This window comes from Elephas maximus, chromosome 2 (genome assembly GCF_024166365.1).
Source record: "Elephas maximus indicus isolate mEleMax1 chromosome 2, mEleMax1 primary haplotype, whole genome shotgun sequence".
Lineage (NCBI taxonomy): Eukaryota > Metazoa > Chordata > Mammalia > Proboscidea > Elephantidae > Elephas > Elephas maximus.
In genome coordinates this window covers 216,416,162-216,439,157 of record NC_064820.1, presented here as the reverse complement: position 1 = coordinate 216,439,157, position 22,996 = coordinate 216,416,162, and the positions used below count along the sequence as shown (strand labels likewise).

The 22,996-nt window shown below is 51.4% G+C and overlaps 1 protein-coding gene across 3 annotated transcripts in view; it reads left to right on the top strand.

Moving 5' to 3' along the window:
• Positions 1-22,499, top strand: part of DHRS7B (dehydrogenase/reductase 7B) — a 39,034-nt gene extending 16,535 nt beyond the window's left edge. For all 3 annotated transcript variants that reach the window (XM_049874791.1, XM_049874794.1, XM_049874792.1), the window contains exons 2-7: positions 8,402-8,580; positions 12,154-12,263; positions 13,059-13,275; positions 13,796-13,888; positions 17,622-17,774; positions 20,040-22,499. In XM_049874791.1, the coding sequence (XP_049730748.1) occupies positions 8,402-8,580; positions 12,154-12,263; positions 13,059-13,275; positions 13,796-13,888; positions 17,622-17,774; positions 20,040-20,245 (958 nt within the window). In that variant the 3' untranslated portion in view covers positions 20,246-22,499. The remainder of the gene's footprint in view (positions 1-8,401; positions 8,581-12,153; positions 12,264-13,058; positions 13,276-13,795; positions 13,889-17,621; positions 17,775-20,039) is intronic.
• Positions 22,500-22,996: the final 497 nt, after the last annotated feature.

Below are 22,996 nucleotides of genomic sequence, written 5' to 3'. Positions count from 1 at the left end.
TGCCAAATAAGTTTATTCAGTAGCCTGAAAAGGCCCTAAGAAAGAAATAAGGGAGAAAATTCATCTGTGAAGCCAAGTAGGAAATCTGTTCACAGAGGGTGAGGTCTACAGAGATTGGTTGGCGACTTGTGGGTGCCTGTCCTGAAAAGACTTCACCCTGCCTGTAGGGACACTGGTAAAGTGATAGCTCCCTTGCTGAGCTATTTTTAAATGAAAGCGTAGCAGCTGGCAGTGGAACGGCTCTCAGATTTTTATGCTTTCATCCCAGCTAGTCCTTCAGTACGTGGCTTCCTACCTTATGTTTTCTGGCATTATCGTCAGTGCACTAAATGTTTTAAGTAGGATCGTTACAGGAACTCTCTTTCAAAAACTTCTTCAGAGTAAAGGACATTTCCTAGTTAAATTTCACAATAACGTCTTTCAGTTCTAAAAATAACATGGAATTCTGGGTGAACCATCATGCTACTAGATAAGTTACAGTAAGGCAGATTATCTAAGAGACACTGGGCAAAGGCGGATAGTTCAGCTGAATTCATGAAGAAACCAAGACAGCACCTTATTAGAATTTACAATAATCTAATTTCAACCACAGGACTACTTGAAATTAGACAATATTTAATGTTTACTCCTTTGTGAATGAGATACTTTTGTTCTGGGATGTGACTTGCTTGCTTTTATTTATTTTAATGAACTTTGCCAGAAAGAAGCTACAGGAATCTTTGGGTTTTTAGTGGCACATGGCAAGTAGTTAAAATAGATTGCAAGTACATTTGTTCTTCAGATTTCAGGTTGGGGGCTTCTGAGTATTATTTTGTGGGTATTGGCAAATAAAATAACTTACCTGGGTCCGGGTTTCTTCATCTATAAAATGGAGATACTGGATCAGATCAGATTCAGTTTTAGTCAACAAACATTTATTAAATTACCTCATAGAAGGTGTGAGAGGAATAAAATGAAAGACCAAATCCCATTCTCAGAATTGCCATCTAGAAAGGGAGACAGCTGTATAAATAAGTAATGCAATAAATAATTGTGGTGCTTTGTGATGAGTGTAACCATGGAAGCATGGGCAAGGTACAGAGTTTGCACTGAAAAGGAAGTGATTAGCTCTGTCCAAGTATAGAGGCCAGGTTGCTGGGGTGGCTTCAGATTCATCAGGAAGGAGATGGTGCCCAAGCAGGACTCTAAAGGTTGAACAGGAGTTACCAAGGCGGGCAAGCGGGCAAGAGCAAATCCCAAAGACCCAGGTTTACTTCTACCACCTGTGTTCCAAAGTATTCAGCAGTGAAAGACTGTTTTCTATCATAGGCTCCTAATTATTAGTATTTAATATTTTCTGAGCATCTTTGATATCTTTTAAAACACAAGTTTGATCTAAAATAAAGACTATAGATAAATTTGAAAGAGATGGCTTTGGTATGTTTCAGGACGCAGGGGGGAACATCTACCCTTTGAGTTTGTGTCAATTCTGTACATTTGACATCTTGAGTCTTTGTGCTGACCACTCTCCTTTATCTCAGGAATACCAAGTTCACTTTTAAAAGCACCTTAGAAACTAAAATGAGCTTTTCTCGTACTTCAGTTCCTGCTGCCAATCTCCCTGAGGCTGCTTGCTGTAAAGTGGTAATAATGAGATCAGTCCCTCTCCTAGTCCAAAGCTCTTCCCCTCCCACCACCGACAGTGGGGAAAATCCCGTGAAATGTTACAGGGCAGTTTAGTGGAAGGAAAAGCCACACGAATTACTAGATTAGCTCTGTGCTTAAAATAACATCTGGTTCATCTCCTTTGTAGCACCTGCCACATGGTAATTAAATATGTATGTGTTATTGTTGTTTATGGCCGTAATCTATAAATGCTAGGCAGCAGGGTCTCTGTCTAGCTTAATGATACAGCCCTAGTGGCTGCTCAGTAAATATTTGTTGGCAGACCGAAAGATGGACTGAAATATGAAGGATCTGATGTTTCAAATGGGTGGAACATAATTGAAAAAGTACTGAATCAGAATTTTATCTGGTTTCTATCAACTATATATGTCACTTCCTTGAGGTAAATTTTATGCAAATGCACAGACCACCTCTTCACTCCCTGTGCCTCTCTTGGTTTTGCTTTTCTCCTTAGCAGTTATCAGCATATTATATGCTGTACACTGTACTTGTCTGTCATTTATTGTTTGTCTTTCCCATTGCCATGTCTGGAATGGCCCCTTGGGCACAGTAGGGGCTCAGGAAATAATTTGAAAAGCCTTAACGCTGTAGCTGATACAGGAGGTAGTTGTGCTTGGCCAGACATTACATTGAGTTGATGTTTTACTCTTAAGTTTCTGACCTCTGGGAGTTCTTGTCCTTGTTTTACACTGGCACCTTTTCTGTCTTATTGGATGTTGTTACATGTAATCTTTTCAGGTAATAATTTTAAAATCAGGAGCCACAGACTGGCCTGCCCGTGGGCCAGGCTGTGGAGAATTTGGCCACCCAGCAACTTAGTGATTCAAAGCTTGAGCGCTTCCTGCAGGGTGTGCACTTCAGGCCAGCCACAGCGATTGTTTCTTCCGCTGTGTAGTGAGTCATTGAATTTACATTTTTCCTCATTTGCTGTCAGTCGCCCTGTAAGCTATAAGCTCCCTGAGGTCAGAACCCTAGTCTCCTTTTCTCTCCGGACCCCCCAGTCCTCACCCGAGCCGATGCTGGTGGTCCTCCATCATAGTGGTTAGTGGGTGAGTGAGTGGCTTTAGGACCCGAGGTGACCCCCATTACAGGAGGCGTGGATGCAGAGCAACACAAGTGGTCTTTTTATAAATATCTGAAATTTGAACAGCCCTCAAAACTGCCGGAGGCTCAGTATGCTTCTGAGATCCTCTCTGGGAATTAATTGCCTTTTAAGGGCGGTCTACATCCACAGCCCGCTCATTCAGGACCAGCCTCCACAAAGTGCTCCCCATGAGTTTTCTCACCGTAGCAGTCACCCCCGTTTTGAAACAAGGACCCCTTATGGCAGAGAGCAGGTAGAGACAGGGAGGGATTTGAGTCCAGGGCACTGATGTTGACGTTAGTGCTGTTCCCGCTTCCCTGCTGCAGTGGGTATATCACCCAGTGTCTTGGGGGGCCTAGGCCTTTTGTGTGTTTTCTGGGAAAGTGGGTGCAAAGACCCCTGAAGTGTTTATGGGATCACGCCACATCCTCCTGACTTTAAAAACACATTAGAAACCACAATTTGTTTCTAACTAATATGTCGAAGTGTCTAGGCAGATGTAGTAAGTGCTGGATGTAAAAACTGTAAACTCCGATGCCACGCTCTGCCTCCGCTGGTCTCCGTGCCGTGCATCTGTGGCCACATGACAGGGGCTGAGGCTGTTGGCACCTTTCGCCTTGCCCTTACTGGCTGGGGCTGCTGGAAGCTTGTGCTCCGTGCCGGCCTGGAGACTGGAGCTCCCTTTGGCGTGACTTCTCCTTCCGGGGCTAGGCCCTCAGGAGCCCGGTCTGCAACCGTCTTTGCCTGCCTTTGGTTCCACCCTTCCTGATGCCAGTCTGCACACCTTTGAGCTGGGGGCCCTGAGGCCAACGTCCCAAATATACCACCAGCTGCCCATCGTGGCTGGTGCCAGTGCTTGGGGGGCCTGCAGAGTGTCCTCTGGCCTCTAGTTAAGTCACTGCCCAGGTGGAAGACCAGAGGAGACACCGGCGTGAGGACCCACTGCTGACAAAGCAGCTGCCTTCTGAGGGTAGGCTATTCTTTCTTTCCAGGCAAAGCCAGACACTAGAGACCAAAAAAGAGCAGCTTTACTCTCCTTTTACTTTCTGAAATAGATTTCCCATAGCTTAGCTGGTTAGAACTGGTCGTCAGTTATGAAATAAAATACCAGCCTGCTTTGGGGGGGTGTGCTGTGGGAAGCTAACCACTCCTGGCTGCGTGACTGCGTCCTGCCTCCAGTTGGCGCCCTCTCGCCCTTTAACCTGATTTTCTTATGCATAATCCTTCTTACAGACCTGAATCATTATTATTATTTTTTTTAACTTTGGAGGGCTTTCAGATCTGTGCCTTTGATTTTCACATGTGGCTGTTAACGGTTTCTTTGTGCAGTTTCTGAGCAGAGTCCAACAAACTGTTTTCACTGACTGTGCAACTTATTTTTTTCATTGCTTAGAGAAGGAAGGAATCTTAGGGACAGATTTCTTCTGTAAAAATGCAGTGTAGAATTTTGGCTAGTAGAGAGAGGGGAATGGAACAGATGGTGTAAGGGGTGGCAAGGTGATCCCTTGGTCATGGGCTCATTTCTCACTGGAGCTTCTGGAAGCCCTTTAAAAGAAACAAAGAGACAAGGGGCAGCTGAATCCAGAGTAACAGCGAGGATCCGTGAACTGTGGCTGGCTGGCCCGAGTAACAGCGCTCTAGAAGGAACTTTACTACTTTACGCTCGCTCTCTGTGACGTGTGAAGATGCAAGTGGCGCCAGAGTGTGCAAGCCCTGGGTGCCTCCATTTCCTCCGACAGCCTGTCTGCTCACTAGTGTGCAGTCATGGTTGGGGCCCTCCCTGCCATGTGCCCTGTGTGCACCAGTGTCTTCAGAACCTGGCCTGGCCTGTGCCTCCCTGCTCTGGCAGAGGGTGTGCCCTCACCTTGGTGCCTGTTCAGGCGGGGCTGTGCACGCTTCTCTCCTGGCCTGTCCTGCCCTGCTGTCTGCTGGGGCCTACTCTGCCCCTTCTTTCTGCAGGCTGCTCTCCAAATGCTAGAAATCCTAAACACAACTTGACCCACATTCCATTTTCATGTCCTCAGTCTTGCCTCCCCAGTCCATGATTTGGCCATCTATCTGAAACTAGCAGTAAATAAGCACTGTGATGTAAGATGCATGATTTATGAACGTACTGAAGTTCTTTTTAAATGTCGTTGTCAAAAAAACCCATACTTTTAAAAAATGTTATGTATTTTGTTGTTGTGGGAGTATATACAGCAAAACAACACCGATTCAGCAGCTTCTACTCATACAATTTAGTGGCATTGATTATATTATTCTAGTTGTGTAACCATTCTCACCCTCCTTTTCTGAGCTGTTCTCCCTCGTTAACATAAACTCACTGCCCCCTAAGGTTGACAGCCTGCCTTTGACTTTGATTTACATGGGAAATGCATGTCCTCAGCTGGAAATTTGGCCAGCCAGGACACAACTCCTTTCTTCCACCATGGAGATGTCTACTGGGAGAGGGCACCCAGACACCAAAAGTAGGCTGTGGGGCGAGTCATAGTCTCTAGTCCACTCGACCGTCCGGATGATGAGGATGGAACAGGAAGGAGTTTGACGACTGTCTTGAGGTTGGAGGAGTCCAGGCCCCCCAGGCATGCATAGAGTAGACAGCAAGTTGGGAGGGGCTTTCAGGATTTGAAAAACTCCCAGAAAGAGTCAGTGTTGCTAATGTGAAAGTCCCTGCTTCAGCTGCTTAGGGAAGTTGTCCTGATGCTGAACCTGACTGCCTGGAATTAACAGCTTGCTCGGGAATGGCCGTTAATCTCTCTTTTCCCAGCATAAAGCTCCTGTATTAGCAGGGAGGATGGGTACTGGTTTTTAGCGTCCTTTGCGCTCAGATTCTAGAATGCTGGCAGATTCTAGAATGCTGGGCCCAAACGAGTGCAGGTTGTGGATGGGAGCAGACCCCATGAGGCTCAGGCACAGCAGGCTCCAGGACAGGAGGTTGATAGATGTTCCCACAGTCCCAGAGTATGCCAGTCGAGTTGTAGCATCTGCCCTTTTCTTCTCATCAGCTTGCTGCTCGGATTTCATTGGGTTTCTTGACAGTGCAGTTGGTTGGGAGCTTCAGCCATCTCCAGTGGGAGCCCCTGGGGCCGTTTATTTTTACTCTGGTACTCCCTGGGTGTGAAGAGGGTAGAGGGACGTTCCAGCCCTTGTCCATTCTCTCTTCTTGCCTTGCTGACCTCTTAGATCGTTATGGTGACCATATTTCCTGATACATAATTGAGGCCTGGGATCCTGGCTTCTGACAAAGTGTTTTTATTCTGCCTACTTGTTAATTAAACCAAAGAGTTTATGAAGGTATAAAAATTAAATTGCATTGATGTATAAATTTAATGAGTTTCCTTCTTTGGAAAGAACCCACTTACAGAAACCAGGGAAGCTGGCTTGCTGTTAAGCTGAGTCCTGGGCCAGGAGTTCTGGGTCACGGCAGTCCTGGGACATGTTGCAGCTCACTTTACTGAGCACTTCCTTGGGCCAGGGACTGTGCTGTATGTCACATGGGTTAATTTACTTCGCCTCCTAACAGAGCTGCCTGTGGGTCCCTCATATCGCTGTCACTTTAGAGATGAAGATACTGAGGACCAAAGAGGTTAGGATACCTCTGCAGGCAGTGGAGTGGCTGAGCCCTGCAGACGCAGCCCAGCTGGCCCAAGGTTGCCCTCATAACCCTAGCCCTGCCACCACTGGACTGTCAGTCTGTGCTTGGCCTCCACAGTCTCCAGGGCCAGGTCTGAAATGGGGCTGATCCAGCAGGGCTTTGGTCTCCAGGGGCCCAAGGAAAAGCACACAGGGTAGCTTCCATCCTGCGAACCTAATGGACCAAGTGATCCTCGGCTGTGTGAGCTCCGGATCCCAGCCAACCATGGCACCAGCCCCCAAGACTGAATACTGCAGTCCGTTCAATGAGCGCCTCCCGCAACGCCACCACCATTCCAGGCAGGGCCGTTTCACCCCTGGTCTCTGGAATTACAGTGGGAAACCAGTTCTTCAAGCCCACACAGCCATTCTGCTGGGCTGAAACCTTCCTGTCTTTTGGTTTACTACGTGAAAGATGTGGGCTCTAGTTACCTCAGGACCTGCCTATGCTTTCTGTCAGTTGTCTGTTGAAGCCATACCAAAGAACTGGCCGTCATTCCTTTCGCCCCAGGAACACTGCCCCAGCTGCTGTGTCTCAGGGTGGTGCCGCAGGACCCCAAAGGGCACACTTCCTGGGCATCTGAACATCTCCTGCAGTGCCGAAGCCCTGCCGAGCATCCTGCTGGGCAGAGAGTTGGCCCTTGAGAACCATGTTCATGCCTAGTCCATCAAGTATAGACTTGGCCCCATGCACAGTGAGAGCAGAGAGTCTCCACCCAGCAGGCAGCAGCCAGGATGGGAGACTCATTTTTACAGATGTTTGCCCAAGAGTGTTAATTTCTGGTGCTGATCCAGAGTCTACGTGTATTTGGAAGGGTAGGTTAAAAATGAAATACTGAATGAGTCAAGTTGCCTGTTCAGATTAGGAGCAGAGCCTCCTGCAGTGGGCGGTTCAGCTTGGCCGCAGGACGACCGCCCAAGGGTGAACTTCAGGGACCACAGTGACTAGGGAACAGGTAGAAACACAGGGTGGCTCTGTAGTGCCTGGCCCCGTGGCATCACCGAGGCCATGCATGGGGAAAGGAAGCAGGACAGTTTTCTTTAGACAGGTGGGGTTGAGGAGACGGGATGGGCTGTGGGGTGGGTGAGGGTTTCACATAGTTAGTTTCAGCTGATGATGAATGTCAAGCACTCTCCCTGGAAAAGGTGTTCCTGGAGATAGACTGGATGGACCTTTGTCTGGTAGTCTCATGTCAGGTGGTCCCATTGAACATTTCCTTCAGAGTTACGGAATATGACAGGGGCCTCACTAGCTCTTCTCGGCCTTCTTTTATCCATGTCTCCCCTCCTGGCTGTCAGTTTGGCCTAGGGGCCTAGGTGGGTAACGAAGGAAAGGAAGGGGAGTGGTGGGAAAACGTGTTTCCTAAGAACTGACTGTCACATTGCACAAACACCCTGTGGCCTCTGACTTCCTCCAGTAGACTGCAGCTCACAGTGACTCTTCATTGAAGACAGGCCGGGGTGTGTGGCAGGGGCTGCGTTAGGAGCCTCAGCGCTGCACCACAGCTTGGCAGAGAGTGGCTCCATCCTGCATCAGCCTCCCTCTGGGCGCTGTGAGGTCCCGTGGCCAGGGGTGCATGTGTGGGCCGCCACAGTGCAATACTGGGGTGGTCACGTATGGAATAGCCACTCTGCCATAGCGTCTGCTCAGGGCAGGGTGTGGGAAATGAGGTGTGTGTGTTTTCCTTTTTTTTTTCCCTTTTTCTAGTTTCACAAATATTTAGGGTCTGTGAGGGAGATTCAGGCAAGCACTGACCCCCACCTGCCTCCTGTAGTGCTCGCTCATGTTGGGGCTGAGCACCAAGTGCAGCACCCGGTCCCAGCGTGTCCTGGGACCACTGCGTGCCTTTGAGGGCGTCGTGAAGTCTGGCGGGACTGTCTGGGGGTACTCGTGCAAGGGCACTGGCCTGAAGGGGGTGGTGGACTCAGAGATGGGGGCTCCACCGGACTGAGGAGGATGGGCAGGCTCCCTGCTCGCTCCTGTCTTGTCACTGATGTGCCTGACTTTTGTTCGTCCAGGAGGAGCCTCCTGAAGGCGAAGGCCATGGACCTGATCACATCCGTGGCCATCCTGCCCCTGCTCGTTGGCTGCGTGGGCATCTTCAGCCTCTTCAAGCTGCTGCAGAGGATGCACATGAAGGCCTACCTGCAGGACGCTGTCGTGGTCATCACGGGCGCTACCTCTGGGCTGGGCAGAGGTGGGTCCCGTGGCAGCTGCTGCTGGGTGGGGTGTCTGCACAGGGTGTCCTGGCTCCGGGGCCCAGAGTGGCTGCTGGAAGGACACGTAAGTGGAGCAGGCTGGGTGATGTGGGGACAGGCTCTGTGTCCTGTTCTCTGCACGACTGAAAAAGAGCAACAGCTTAAGTGCACCGACCAGTGGCCCCTGACTTTCAGCGTCAGTGTTGAAAGACAAAGCAGGTGGTGACACTGGAGATGGCCTGTCCCTCTTAGGGGGTGCCCTGCTCAGCTCCAGCTGACTGTTGAAACGGGAATTTCCACGCGAGAGCTCCAGTTTTCCAGTACGGTGACTAATCAGGTGCTTTTCACTCTGTGGGGGCCAAACAAGACGTGTCTTTTCCTGGACCCGGGCAGCCTGGCCTTAGCATGCGCTGGCCCCACCCCTTCCCTGGACCGAGGCTGTGCTGTGACTGTCCCTGGTGCACTACCTTGGCAGGGTAGGAGACGACTCAGTGGGGCTCAGGTGCGCCCTGACCAGGTCCTCGATCGTGCCAACTCCAGTTCGGTAAACTTGTGTGCTGGGGCCTGGCCAGAGTTCAGTCTGAAGCCCCCACACGTGCTGGGGGTGCGTCTGCCATTCTCCCCTTACCTCGTGTTGACTGTGGAGATGAACACAGGCACGTCATGTGGAACCTGCCCCTCCCCACACCCCCCCCCCCGGCTTGCCACTGCACTGGGGCTCTGCTCACGCAGGAAGGCTGAGAGGCACCCTGAGTCACGGAGCACCTGGCTGCTGTGTCTTTGGGGGTGATCCTACAGCCCACTACCTCTCTGTGCCACACACCAGGACAGACAGATGGCTGGCAGGGCCCCTTCCCTGGAGGACTTCACAGTCTGGTAGGGAGGGGCAGTAACTGACCACAGTGTTTTGCCATTTTGGTAACAGATGACATATTTCTATGTGCCAGATTGGCACTATGTGTTTTATGTGCACTATCTCACAGAGTTTTCACAGCTAAGATTCAAAGACGGCATGACTTGTCCTAGGACTTCTGGCCAGAATGGGCTAAGCTAAGATCCATGTCCACACCTCTGTGACTCAAGAACTCAGTCCTCAGGTCTCACCTGAGTGGGAGACACCAGGTGAAGGAAGGTGGGCACTGGGGCAGGAGCAGCCCAGTTATGCAGGGACACAAAAGAGTGGACAGGGCCGTGTCTGGGGGGGTGAATGGAATGTGGTTGGCAGTGGAGGAGAGGGTGCAGGGAAGGCTTTCAGTGGCATGGGTTCGTAGGCACACCACTGTGGATGTCAGGTAGTCTCAGGTGAGCCTAGGCCTGTCATTGGATCTCAGGACAGCTGTCCCCAGGCCTGTGCCACTGGCCAGGCCGTTGAGCTCAGTCAGCTCCTATATATAGGGAGTGAGCAGCTGCATCTCTTGATCCCAGAGAGAAGCAGTTCTTTCAAAGTCCTTGGGGAGTATCTGAGAGGTAGCTGAGAAGGAAAGGGTAAATTGCAGGTACTCCCGTAGGTGGACATGTGAGAAGGACACTGTCTTCTTCATGACCCCACATTTCCTTTTCCAGACACCAAACTATGAAAAGAACAGGAGAAGTTATTGAAAAAATGTACATACAGTATGTTATGCCAGGCATGTCCTCTACTCCAAATCTCTCTGCTTATGTTCTGCCCCACTTAACAACTTAGGGACAAGAGTCCCGTTCTCTTTGCCACCCACCGAGGTAAACTAGGAGCTGGTTCTTAGCCAGCCATCTGAAATACGCACACCACAGCTGATGGCTGCCAAGATGTGCTGGTGTTCCTTAACAGTCTGAAGAGGGTTGCGGTGTCCTCCGTGGGACTGCTTACCAGGCCATCTGCCCCAAAGGCTGGGTTATGTGACAAGTGTTCAGACAGCTTTCCAGATGTGGATTTAAGCTACATGAGCTTGTCCTTAAAAAACAGCAGGACCACTCACTAAAGGAACAGAATGTTCTGGATCCGGCTGCCATGATTTACAACTAGGAGCACTGGCAGCACCACAGCCCTAGATCAGCGGGCCTTTGGAACTGGTGTCCTTTTTCCCTAGACCGTCCTGCCGCCCTGTATCCACTTTTTCAAGAATTGAAAATTGAATTCTCTCCCGTCTATTTTTATTTCTGTCATTTCCTACACAAACTTTCATTTCTTCCCTTTCTGACTTTGTAAGGAAGCACAGCTCACACAGAGGTTAGGCAGTCATTTTCCAGAATCTGTCCACGCACCTGCACACCTCCCCACTTGGCTCTGTGTCCTCCAAAGTATCCGCTGTAACGAGACAGGGCGGGGAAGCCAGCATACCCAAGGTTAGAAATCCCTGGGGGTGATTCTAAGCCAGATGGGCAGTGCTGCCTGAGGCCCCCCACCCACCCTAGCCCTGTGGGCCCCCTGCTGTGGCAGCCACAGCTCTGGTGTGTACCCCTTGTCAGTTGGGCTGAGCCGTGAACCACCAGCCACTCTCCTTCAGAGCAGACGTGGGGCCATCTCCCTGAAAAGCCCTATCCGTGGGCTACAGGAGGCACCACCTTGGGGCAGCACTACAGCTGGAGAGAGGTTGGAGGAGGGGCTGCACCAGGGACCACCTGAACAGTGGAGAACTCTGGAGAAAGCGGCTGAATCCTGAAGACACGGGCCGTTGTCTCCCTCCTGACTCTTCAAGGGATCTTGGCACTGTTGTGGCAGAAGGGCTGTCCAGACCAGGACACCCTGCCTGAACTTGACCTCCTGCCTCCTGACCTGGCCACACAGCTTCCCCGAAGGTGGGCTGTCTGTGTAAGGGCAGGCCCAGCCCTCTGTGAGCCGGAGGTGACTGAGACACTGCCACCCTTCGGCCTCCAACCACTTGGTCCATCACAGGGTGGCTCACTGGCTGCTTTCCTGCCTAGCACAGCCACCCAGGAGTCCAGCTTCCTCCTTGGCATTTGAGGTAAACTAGGCCTCAGGGTGACCCCATGTGTCATAGTAGAACCCATAGGGTTGTCAGTGGCTGGTTTTTTGGAAATAGATCACCAGGCCTTTCTTCTGAGGTGCCTCACCATGAGTTAAAGTCAAAGTAAGACCTCAGGGTGAGGACAGGCAATATCTCTTTAAGCCCTTGCACTTCAATTTTCACCAACGGTCAGCTTTTAGAACATGTAAAAAAGGCAGCATAGGAATATAAAAATAACACTTCCATTGTGATTTTTATCTGTCAGTAATAAGTGTCTGTAAAATTTAACTCACTTAATCCCTGTCACCCCAGAGGTAGGTACCATCTGTACCTGCATTTTACAAAAGAGGAAAGCAAGGTAGAAAGAGGAGCTGTAACACCCCCAGTCACAGAGCCAGCAGCAGCAGGGGTAGGAGTAGCTGGCGGGGAGCCTGGCTCAAGTATGTTCTCTGCCCCCACTGACTGCGCTGCTGCTCAGGAGCTGCTGACTTCCAGGCCAAAGGTCCACCCATGAGGAGGACAAGGAGCCGAGGGCACTTCCCTGTCCTGGGCCCAATAGGTTCCCCTCTCTTCCCGTGGAGAAGGCACACACGTCCTTACAGTCAGCATTTTTTCCTCTTCCTATAGAATGTGCCAAAGTCTTCCACGCTGCGGGCGCTAAGCTGGTGCTCTGCGGTCGGAACAGGGAGGCCCTGGAGGAGCTCACCAGAGAACTTGCTGCTCCTAGTGCCACCAAGGTGAGCCCAGGGTTGTGCTGTCCGCAGGGGTCAAGGAGTTGCTGCCCAGCTTCCTGGCTCCCCACAGTCTGTACCAGCTGCCATACAGGTAGACACACCCGAGGCTCCCGGCCCCAAAGCAGCCTGGGCCCCATAGCCTGAGGTACCCTCAAGCCTCTTGGTCATGACATGTTCAAGTCCTGACCACCAGTTACTGGAACTGGGAGATTCCTTCCGTGGAGAAGACTATCTCCCCGTTACCTGGCTAACCCTGCTTATCTAAATCAGAGTGCCCAGCAATTCATTTATCTCATATCTGTCCTTCATGGTGTTCTTTACAGTTAGAGAGTCTGTCTGCCCTGCTAGACCACGAGCCTCAGGAGAGCAGCAACCGCATCTGTCTTGCTTTCTCCTGTGTCCCCAATGCCTAGTACACAGGTGGTGTGTAAAAACCGTTCTCATGAGTAATTGGGTGGAACTGCCTGTCCTGAGCAGGCCACCACCCCTCAGCAGGGCACGGTTGAGTATAAGGACCGTGCTAGTCCCGTGCTGGTGCAGGACACTTTTGCACACATCCATGATCTCTTACCAGCGCGAGCCCTGCGCTATGGGATTCAGTCTGGTGGTGAAGCTAAGGGAGCCTTGGGTGTGGTTTAGAGTGCCTGGGCATTTTTCATCAGTGAGAAGGCTCCCAGGTCAGGCATGGCACTGCCAGCAGGAACCCCTAACTGCAGCCTGCATCGTTCATGTCCAGTGGCCGCTTCCAGGACCCCTGTCACCCAGAAGGTGAGTTTGGTGTCTGCTGCGTTTGACCAGGCACAGACATACAAGCCGTACGCAGTGACCTTCGACCTGGCAGACCCTGGCGCCATTGTTGCAGCGACAGCCGAGATCCTGCAGTGTTTTGGCCATGTAGACATACTGGTCAACAATGCTGGGATCAGCTACCGTGGCACCATCACGGACACCACCGTGGATGTGGACAAGAGAGTGATGGAGACAAACTACTTTGGCCCTGTTGCTCTAACTAAAGGTAATGATCTTGAGTTAAAAAGAGCCCTGATGTGCGGCCATTTTTTTACTTGGACTCTTTTCTGCTGAACGTTGTCCTCTACTTTACCACGAGTGGCCTGGGGTGTTTGCTTTTCTGGAATTTACTTGCATTTTCTCTCTTTGCTTTATAGCTCCAGATCAAGACTTGTTCTCCTCAATGACAGCTTTGTCTGCACAGTGTTGCCTGCACGCCCCCCTTCTGGTGTCTTAGACCCTACAGAGTGGGGTGTGTTCATGTCCAGCACAGACTGCAGTCAGGGGAGAGGCTCTGCACAGCACCAGGAGTCAGGCCAGCACAGCCTGCTCCTTCCCCTCCCCTCCCTCCTGCCTGCAGTCTGCTGAGTGCAGCAGGCCTCAGTGTCCAGGGGCACACATGTCCCCACCCTGCAGGGCTTTCAGGGCACACCATCCCTGCTCACTAAATACAGTAAGATCGGCCTCCTTGGTGTCTGGAGCCACTGATGGGGGAGGCCCACTAAAGCCTAGCCCTCTTTCCTTAGCTCTTCTGCCCTCCATGATCGAGAGGAGACAAGGCCATGTCGTCGTCATCAGCAGCATCCAGGGCAAAATCAGCATTCCTTTTCGATCGGCCTGTGAGTATTTCTCCTTGCCCCGAGATGCTTTTCTTTTTTGTTTCTTTTGTTTTCCTGATTGTAAAAATAATAGCTGTGTACGGTCCAGAATTCAGACATTACAGAAATACACTGTACAGAATGTGAGGGAACTCTGCCAGAATGCAAACTCCTGAGCCAAACGCCTGGGTGTAAGTCCCAGCTGCACTCCTCACCCTCGGTGGCCCTGGGCCGGTGCCCCTCTCTGTACCTCAGGCCTCACCTGCAGAGTTGGTACAGCCACAGGTGCACCCTCGGAGGGTGTGGGGAGAATAATGAGCTGATCAGTGGTGCTGTGAGTAAAGCCTGGGCAGCACCAGGCCCTGAGCCCTGTGAAGGGGTCGGCCCCTGCGGCTGCTATTAGTGGTAATTATCATCCCCCCCTCCACCCCAGACAGAAGCACTTCACCACTTCGGGGCAGATGCCTCCAGTTGTTTCCTGTGGATAACCAAACAGAAACAGGATCATCTTGTGTGGCTTGCGCACTGCCCCGCAGTTTCTCCGTCCGTGTCTGCTCTGTGGGTCTGACTCGCTCTTTGGAGCTGTGCCGTGATCCACTGAAAGGAGGTGGCCTTTCTTCTGTAGCCATTTCCTGCTGGTGGGTGCGGGAGAAATTCTTCCCCGGGTCTCCAACCGTCAGCAGCAATGTGCTGCGTGAAGCCTCCCTAACACTTCCATCTCTGGGCACTCCTGGAGGGCTGCAATGAGATAAATCCCGCAAAGCTGAAATACTGGGTAGAACCCCAAAATAAAACCGTCACATCGACTTCAGCTCACACTCTCCCCCGTGCACCTGAGAGAGGCTGCACCAGAACTTCATGTGGCTGCCCACCACCTTGCTCACCAGCAAGCACGGAATCTGGGGCTTGTCGTTAGGACGGTAAAGGTGATTCCACAGCCTTCCTAGGAGCGCATTCCTTTGTTCCACTCTCTGAGAGGAAGCACTGACTTGTCACAGCCGCATCCACCCGCCAGCTGCTGCTCAGCCCGCCAGCTGCTGCTCAGCCCGCCAGATGCTTCTCCTGCCCGCCAGCTCCTTCTCAGCCTGTCAGCTCCTGTTCAGTGCCCAGCTGCTGCTCACCCTGCCAGCTGCTGATCACCCCGCCAGCTGCTGCTCACCCCGCCAGCTGCTGCTCACCCCGCCAGCTGATGCCCACCCCATGTGCTGCTCACCTTGCCAGCTGATGCTCACCCAGCCAGCTGCTGCTCACCCCACCAGCTGCGGGCCTGCTGGGGGACCAGAGCTGTCTCTGCACTCTGAAACTACAGTGACCAGAGTCTAGTCTCATCTTATAATGTAACCCATCATCCGAACAGGAAATATAACAGACATTCATTCAGATACGAATTCTAGCTCTGCCTTTTAGTTCTAGCTAAAGGACCTTGGACAAATTACTTACCCTCTCTGCCCCTCAGGGTCCTTACTTATAAAATGAGACTCATAGTCCTTGTAGCTGCCTCATGGGGCTGCTCCAGCGAGGAATGAGACAGTGGATGCGAAGGGTCCTATGGAGGCAGTGGCACACGGGGTGTCTCGATGGCTCTGCTTCAGCTCAGAGCAGGAGATGGCATGGCACTCACTCTCTAAGGCCACTCAGATGGTGCAGGAAAAAAACACTGGTCATACGTGTAATCACAAACGATAAAGCAAATGAAGTAAAATGTTGTTAGGTGCCGTCCAGTTGGTTCCAACTCATAGCGACCCTGTGCACGACAGAACAAAACACTGCCCGGTCCTGCGCCATCCTCATGATTGTTGCTATGTTTGAGTCCATTATTTCAGCCACTGTGTCAATGCATCTTGTAGAGGGTCTGCCTCTTTTTCTCAGACCCTTTATCTAGCATGATGTCCTTCTCTAGGGACTGATCCTTCCTGATAACATGTCCAGGGTAAGTGAGACATAGTCTCACTATCCTTGCTTCTAAGGAGCATTCTCGTTGTACTTCTTCCAGGTAAATCTGGGTCAGGGATACAGTATTCTCTGTACTGTTCGTATTCTTGCAATTTTTCTATAAGTTTAAAATTATTCCCACATTCCACTTTAATTGCCTGACCTTTGCTATCTAGTTGGGCTCTGGGTGCAGGGGACACCCACCCCTGGTGGCGTGGTGCTGCCTGATGGGTAAGCGTTCTCCCCACTGGAGAGTGGTGTTCCCTGTGCATGCTGGTCAGTGGGTCAGAGAGACAATCCATGGAGTGGCTGAGCCCATGGCCTGAGAGCCCTAGGGCAACCCCTGGGTGGACCCACTCTTCCTGGTCCTCAGACCTGGGCTGCACCCCTGGAGTCACGGCCCATAGGAGTAATCCCGTCCACCCCCTGAACTACCCAGCCCCTCACTGTGACCCAAGGCACCATTCCTGAAAAGCTCTGCAGCAAGCTCAGAACCTGGGTGGCACCTCTGGCAACTTCCTGCGATACATCCTTGGCCTTTCCCCGCCTGTTTTTCTTGGCTGTTGGATGCCCTTTCTTTCCCAAAGCTGAAGTGTTCAGAGCTCTGAATGGGAGGGAACGGTGTTTCAGTTGAGATGGCTGTTCTGTTTCCTGGCAGAGCCTCATTGGGAGCAGAGGTGGAAGCCCTGTGCCCTGGTGAAGACCCCAACTGGGATGTCTCGGGTGAAGGGTGCACAGAGAACCCAGGCCAGGTGCACACTCATGTGCACGGGGTGCTCGCTGGCCACACCATTTGTATGACAACTGGACACAGCCCAGCGAGGCTGTCAGCAGGGCCAGTTCTGACTGGCAAACTGGCCCACAGGCTGCATGCGACTGCAGCAGTGTGTGGGCCTACAGGGGCCATGTGGAGAGCTGCTCAAGTACGTGACCAGGGGACATGCCACGTATGGGGACAATATGAACAGTAGGGTCTCGGTCCTGTAAAAAATATTTGTGTATGAAGTCACATGTATGTACATAGGGTATACGAAAAAGAAGTCACGAGAAACCAGCAGCATTGGTAACCTCTGGGGGCTGGGACTGGAGGCAGGCGATGGACTCTCACTTTCTTACTTTTACCCTGTGCTATTTGAACGGTTACCCAAACCAAAAAATCCCATTGCTATTGAGTTGGCCCTTGACCCAGAACATTTGAACGGTTACCCAAACCAAAAAGTCCCATTGCTATTGAGTTGGCCCTTGACCAAGAGCAAGTCCATGTATTACAGCATAAAACTGCTTCATGGCATTTTCTTGGCTGTTACCTTTACAGAGGCAGATCGCCAGGCCTTTCTTTCACGGTGCCTCTGGGTGGGTTTGAACCACCAATCTTTAGGTTAGTAGCTGATCACAAACCGTTTGCACCATCCAAAGACCTACGTTTTACCCAACAGACATTAATTTTTTGGGTAACTTTTAATTTGGAATAATTTCCAATGTAAAGAAAGTTCCAGAAACAGTACAGAGAACTCCCACATACCTTCATGTGGCTTTTCCAACTGTTCACATTTGCTTTATGATATTGTGCATGTGCGTGTGTGTGTAGACGCACAGCTTATATCATCTTTTTTCCTGAACCATTTGAGAGAAAGATGCAGACAAAATGCTCCAGTCTTAAATACTATAGCGTGTTTCCTAAGAACAAGGACACAGTGCCATTATCAAAGCAAGAAGTGAGCTGCTGTGATCTGAGAGGAAGAACGGGGATGGTCGTGTGGGCTCCGGGCCTATGTCCCACCTAAGCGCACTCACTGCCTCTCTCGGCCACGACACCTTGCAGATGCGGCCTCCAAGCATGCAACCCAGGCGTTTTTCGACTGTCTGCGCGCCGAGGTGGAGCAGCATGAGATCGAGGTGACCGTGATCAGCCCAGGCTACATCCACACCAACCTCTCGCGGAACGCCATCACTGCGGATGGTTCCAGATACGGAGGTGAGGCCCACCCCTTCCTGCACGAGCTGACACGCGCACTGCTCTTAGCCGAGTGAGCTTCTGGCCATTCTCATTTGGAATATGATGGTGAAAACTGTAAGTCTTGCTCTGTGGCTGCTGGTCGTGTAGACGCAGACTGCTGAGTAACCTTCACTTTCCCACCATGAGTCATCCTTAGCCCAAGCATCACTGCCGCTTCTTTTGAAGCAAGCCAGAGCTTTGAAGGGTGGAAACTAAGTCTTCAAGCCAAAATACCTCAATGCTGCCAAGTACTCCGTGCTCAGATTTTATGGCCAAGGAGCATCATTGGGATCAGGGTTAAAGTGATTATCCTCATGGAAAGAGGATTTCTTGACCTGAGAGGTTCCCTACCCTGGGTGTGGAGAAATGCCCAGCTCAGGCACTCAGCAAAAGCTCAGTCTCCTGGAGGAGCTGGGAAAGGCCTCTAAGAGCCTTCGCTCTGTCTTCAGAGCGGACCTGAGCTGGCCTGCAGGCACCGCTCGGGTCACCTGGCCCTGTGTGCAGACCCAGCAGAGGCCAGGAGACTCCTGCCACTCAAGCTGGAGTTGACCCATGCGTGCCTGCCCTGGGCCCTGTATCCCCGCACACTCCCCCCAGCCCTGCGCCCCCTACCAGGCCTGTGCCAAGAGGCGGGTGCACCTCCCTCAGCAGGCCATTCTCCCCACACTGGAAGCTACACGGCGTGGGGCCAGAGGGCCTCACACAGACTTATACAGGGAAGATCCTTTTTAAAAAGTTCCCTTTGGTGCCATTTAAAAGTAAGCAACAATCAGAAACCTTCTATCTCCATTAACAAACACAGCGAGACCAGACACTGCTGAGGAAGCTCAAGCACCAGCCGGCTGGTCAGGCTTTAGTGGAAAACTCAGACCACTAGGGAAGAAGGCATGTCAGTTGCTGTTTACCTAAAAAAAAAAACCCAAACCTCTTGCCGTTGAGTCAGTTCTGACTCATGTAGGACAGAGTAGAATTGTCCCATAGGGTTTCCAAGGAGTGGCTGGTTTTGAACTGGATTTGAACTACCAACCTTTTGGTTAGCGCCAGACTCTTAATCAGTGTACCACCACTAGCACTTCTCAAGCTCCCCTCAGCTGTCTCATCTAAACATGTAAAATGAAACAGGGCTTCTTCCTGTTCCTTAGCCAGTTAACACATGGCATCGGGAATGGGGGCAGCTATCTGTACTCCCACTCATTGTTCACTTTTGCTTTCGGTGAGCTCATGTGCACGTGGAGGCCCTGGTCCTCTCCTGCCTCTGAGCAGAGCTGAAGCCAAGCTACCCAAGACGGATCAGGTCACATGACATCCCTTAGTGAGTGACTGCTCCAGTAGGCAAAGTTCTCCAAGGCCCGCAAGCTCCTCAGATGTGGTGTGAGGGGCTCCCTCTTGGAGACACCGTCTGGGCCAGCCTTCACCCTGGTCTTAGAGCGTCAAGCAGTCAGACTCTTCTGTTTAAAGCACTGAATCTGGGGCCCCCCATTCTAATAGCTACTACACTCCCCTCGTCCCCTGCTGTTGTGAGGTGTAAATTCAACCTGAACTTGACCGTGGCAGAGCCTGCCATCTCCTTGGAGGCCAAAACCAAGTCTTCCTAGTTCTTTGGCCTTCCTCATTATTTTTCCTTGGCTCCCTGACCGCTGTGTCCCTCCCTCAGCGCTCTTCGGTGCTCACAGCCGGCATGTGGTAGGCGAGCTGGCCAGAGACCTGAGCCTGCAAGCTGTGCCTGAGTCACCTGCCTGTGATGCACATGCATGCCTTGCCAGCTGGGTTCTCGGGGAGCGAACCCTTCCACCTTGCCTCTGGGAAAACCATTTTTCTTCCACAGAATCCTGTCAGAGAGGTTACCTTGGGCTTCCTCTGTTACCCAGGGTGCCTGCTGCATCACCCCCAGCGACAGTGTTCACAGCAGAACTATCTCACTGTGGAGCCAGGCTTTGAGGACAACGCTTAATTAGCTGTAGATCCCATGAACACAGTGCTCCACTGGCACCAGAGAAATAAACCATAGTGAGGGGTGTTCTGAGTTCAAGAACTACCTCCCTCACCCCTGCTCCACCACAGCAGACTGCATCATTTCCACGGGGAAAGAAATAACCAGGGCTCGTGGCACTCCACCTGCCTCCTGATGGAGCAGTCGTGTGGGGAACGCAGTGGCAGACCTAACAGCCCCAGCAAGCCCAGGTCCCCAAGGGACTACTGCTTTCACGTTCACATGTCTCTTTTGCTTTGTTCTGTGTATTTTAGCTATGGACGAGACCACAGCCCAGGGCCGGAACCCTGCAGATGTGGCCAAAGATGTCCTCAGTGCTGTGGGGAAGAAGAAGAAAGACGTGATCCTGGCTGACCTGCTGCCTTTTCTGGCCGTTTATCTCCGAACTCTGGCTCCTGGGCTCTTCTTCGGCCTCATGGCCTCCAGGGCCCGAAAGGAGCGAAAATCCAAGGACTCCTAGGGTGGGGGGTGGCACTTGCCTGTGCGTGGCTGCTCTACAAGGGATGGCTGCATCTGTGGGACTTGGGGAGGTCTGCCTCCTGGTGGGAAAGACGGGCGAGCATGGCTGCAGACCCTGGCCAGGCCCCGCTGGCAGAGAACGGGAACCAGAGAACGCAGCCAGGCTTCTTCCCAGGTTTTAACTCTTAAAAGCATGAAGTGAGTGGAGCAGGCTGGAGCTGAAGTTGTCAGGGACTTCATCGGACCATGCCTCCTTTGAGTTGCAGCCTCAGCAAAAAAAAAAAAAAAAATCCATTGCCGTCAAGTCAATTCTGATCTAGTAACCCTACAGCCTCAGCAGCTCCTAGAAATTGTTTCAGTCTTGGTTGCTCTCACCTTTGATTTATCCAAGACTACTTACCTAGTTGTTTTGGTAGGTGCACCTCCAGTACTTGAGGGAGAAGCCTGCAGTTTTAAGAAATCATTATTATTCATAACCACTCTCAGGCCCTCCAGTCCTGTCGGTGTAGGAGATGAGCCCACACTTGACCCGAAAGGAGCTGTGGCTGCTCTCTTGACTTCACAGAAGCTTGCAGGGCCCAGCCACCTTTTCCAAGAAGGTAGCCAGCAGGAGGGGGAGCCATGCAGTCAGTCCCACATGCCCCCCAGGACACTGGTCGGTGGCTCTTCAAGCAGCAGCCTCTTCACGGAGCCGTCGTCTGTTAGCTGTGACCACTGGTGTCCGAGCCAAAGCGAGTAACTGCTTTCCTCTCTAGGTGTATTAAAAATGCATGGTCGAGCTTCACTGAGTAGGGTCAAATTCAGTTCTGAACTTCCGGAAGAACTTTTCCTATTGAAATTGACAGTTTAAATTGTGTTTTTTTCTGGGTCCACTGTACCCTTCCCAGAATTGGAATAAAAACTAGGGTAGCACACTGGCACTCACTGTCATAGCTCTGGCCTGGGGAGCATGGATTGTAGACAGTGCACCCAGAGATAGACACCAAAAGCCCCCTGAGAGAGGCGGGGAGGGGAGCAGCTGGGGAGGCCTGGGAACGGATCCACTGACAGCACACCTTGGGCATTCCAAGGCTCTTCGGTTGAAACATGGACACAGGCATGATGGGTGGGTCTCCATTTTCTACATCCATCAACCTTCCTCACGTGGAACGGAAAGGTTTTAGTTTTCATGCTAGACATTAAAATTAGAGCCATCACACACCCCTGTAATGGGAGCCCATGGGTGGAGTCTAATAAACTGGTAAGTGCACCGCAGGCTCTCGGTAATAGCCAGGGCAGACGATGCCATCCCGCTAGATATCAATGAGATGGCAAGCTCCGCTTGGACCCATGTGGGCCAGCACTTGTTGGCTTCATATCCAAGTGCTACTCTTTTTTTCCATGAACTCAAGTGGTCAACAAGTGAAGATTCCCAAAGCTGAGGAGTCTCAAGTGTAGCAGCTGCTAAGTCCTTCCTCAGAAGACAGGGAACACCTTCCATGTTAAGGCTGTTGGTTTTGGAGCCACTGTAACAGGTGGCCAGGAGCACACCAAGCCCTTACCAGGGGTGTGGGTCAGTACCTGGTGTATGGAGTAAGGCACTAGGGTTTTCAACCTAGACACCCCCTCTATACTTGAATCCAGTACAATTGGTGTGTTATCTAACGCTACAACTCAACTCACTTTCTAAAACTATGTTCTACCACGTATGGAAAATCAGTATCATCTGCCATAAATAGAAAATATAAGGCAAACTGGACAATTACTAAATCTAGCTAGATAAGGCTGTGTGCTAAATGCTGGGTCTGAGGCCCAATGAGACTAAAGTGCCAGAGAGGCAGGAAAGACAGAGCCCCACCACCACACACACTACCAGGGAAAGGACCTCCAATTGGGAGGGAGTAGAGCCACAGCTAAGGCCCCTGGACAGCCATTGTTCCACAGCTGTGTTGTTGGGTCTGCTGACATCAAGTGACACCACCACTCCCAGGGAATTACCAGAAAGCTTCTGAAGGTGACTGGTGCCTGATGGGAAAGTCTTGTCAAGAGTTTTTTACACCCCCTTATCCACACAGGGTCTTTAGAGAAACACTCTTGGGATGGAATGTATTCTTCAAGCTAGTGTCTGAGTGTGAACGTCTGCCAACGGGAGGGTAATGCTGCTGCTCCAGTTGGTCTTTTGTCTTCAGAGTTTGTCTTTGCCCTGGCTTTCTTTCATCCTTGAGTTTAACTGGTAAGGCTTGAAAAGCACCATTTAATTGGTTCTGCCTTCACATGTCTGATAAAAGTTCAGAGACTTTCCTCTTTGCTGTTCGAGCCTGTTGGTGTTTCATTATCCAGGGCAGAAGCCGGTGGCCTGTGCTTCATGCCAAAGGCAAAGGCTGAGAAATAAGACTGTTTTCCAGACACAACTGTACATCTGTTCTCTGGAGTGACTCGCAAGCACTGATGACTGAGTGAGAGTGACGCACGCAGTCCCCTGGGCGGGCTGCCACTGAAGCAGCACTGAGGGGTCCCTGTCCCTCCCACAGCAGGACTGGCAGCTGCAGAGCCAGATGTGCAGACTGCCAGGAGCAAAGCAAGGCGTGTCTCCACCTTTCCTGACTCTTGCAGGCCTTTCACGTAAACTTCCTCTCCCGTCTCTAAATGGGGGTGCAGGTGGGTTGTTAAAATTGGATAAAGTTGTTACATGATGTGTTTGCTGGCGGGGTACACGCAGGACTGTTACACAAATACGGCACTCACTTTCTCTCAGTTGACAGTAATGCAGTTA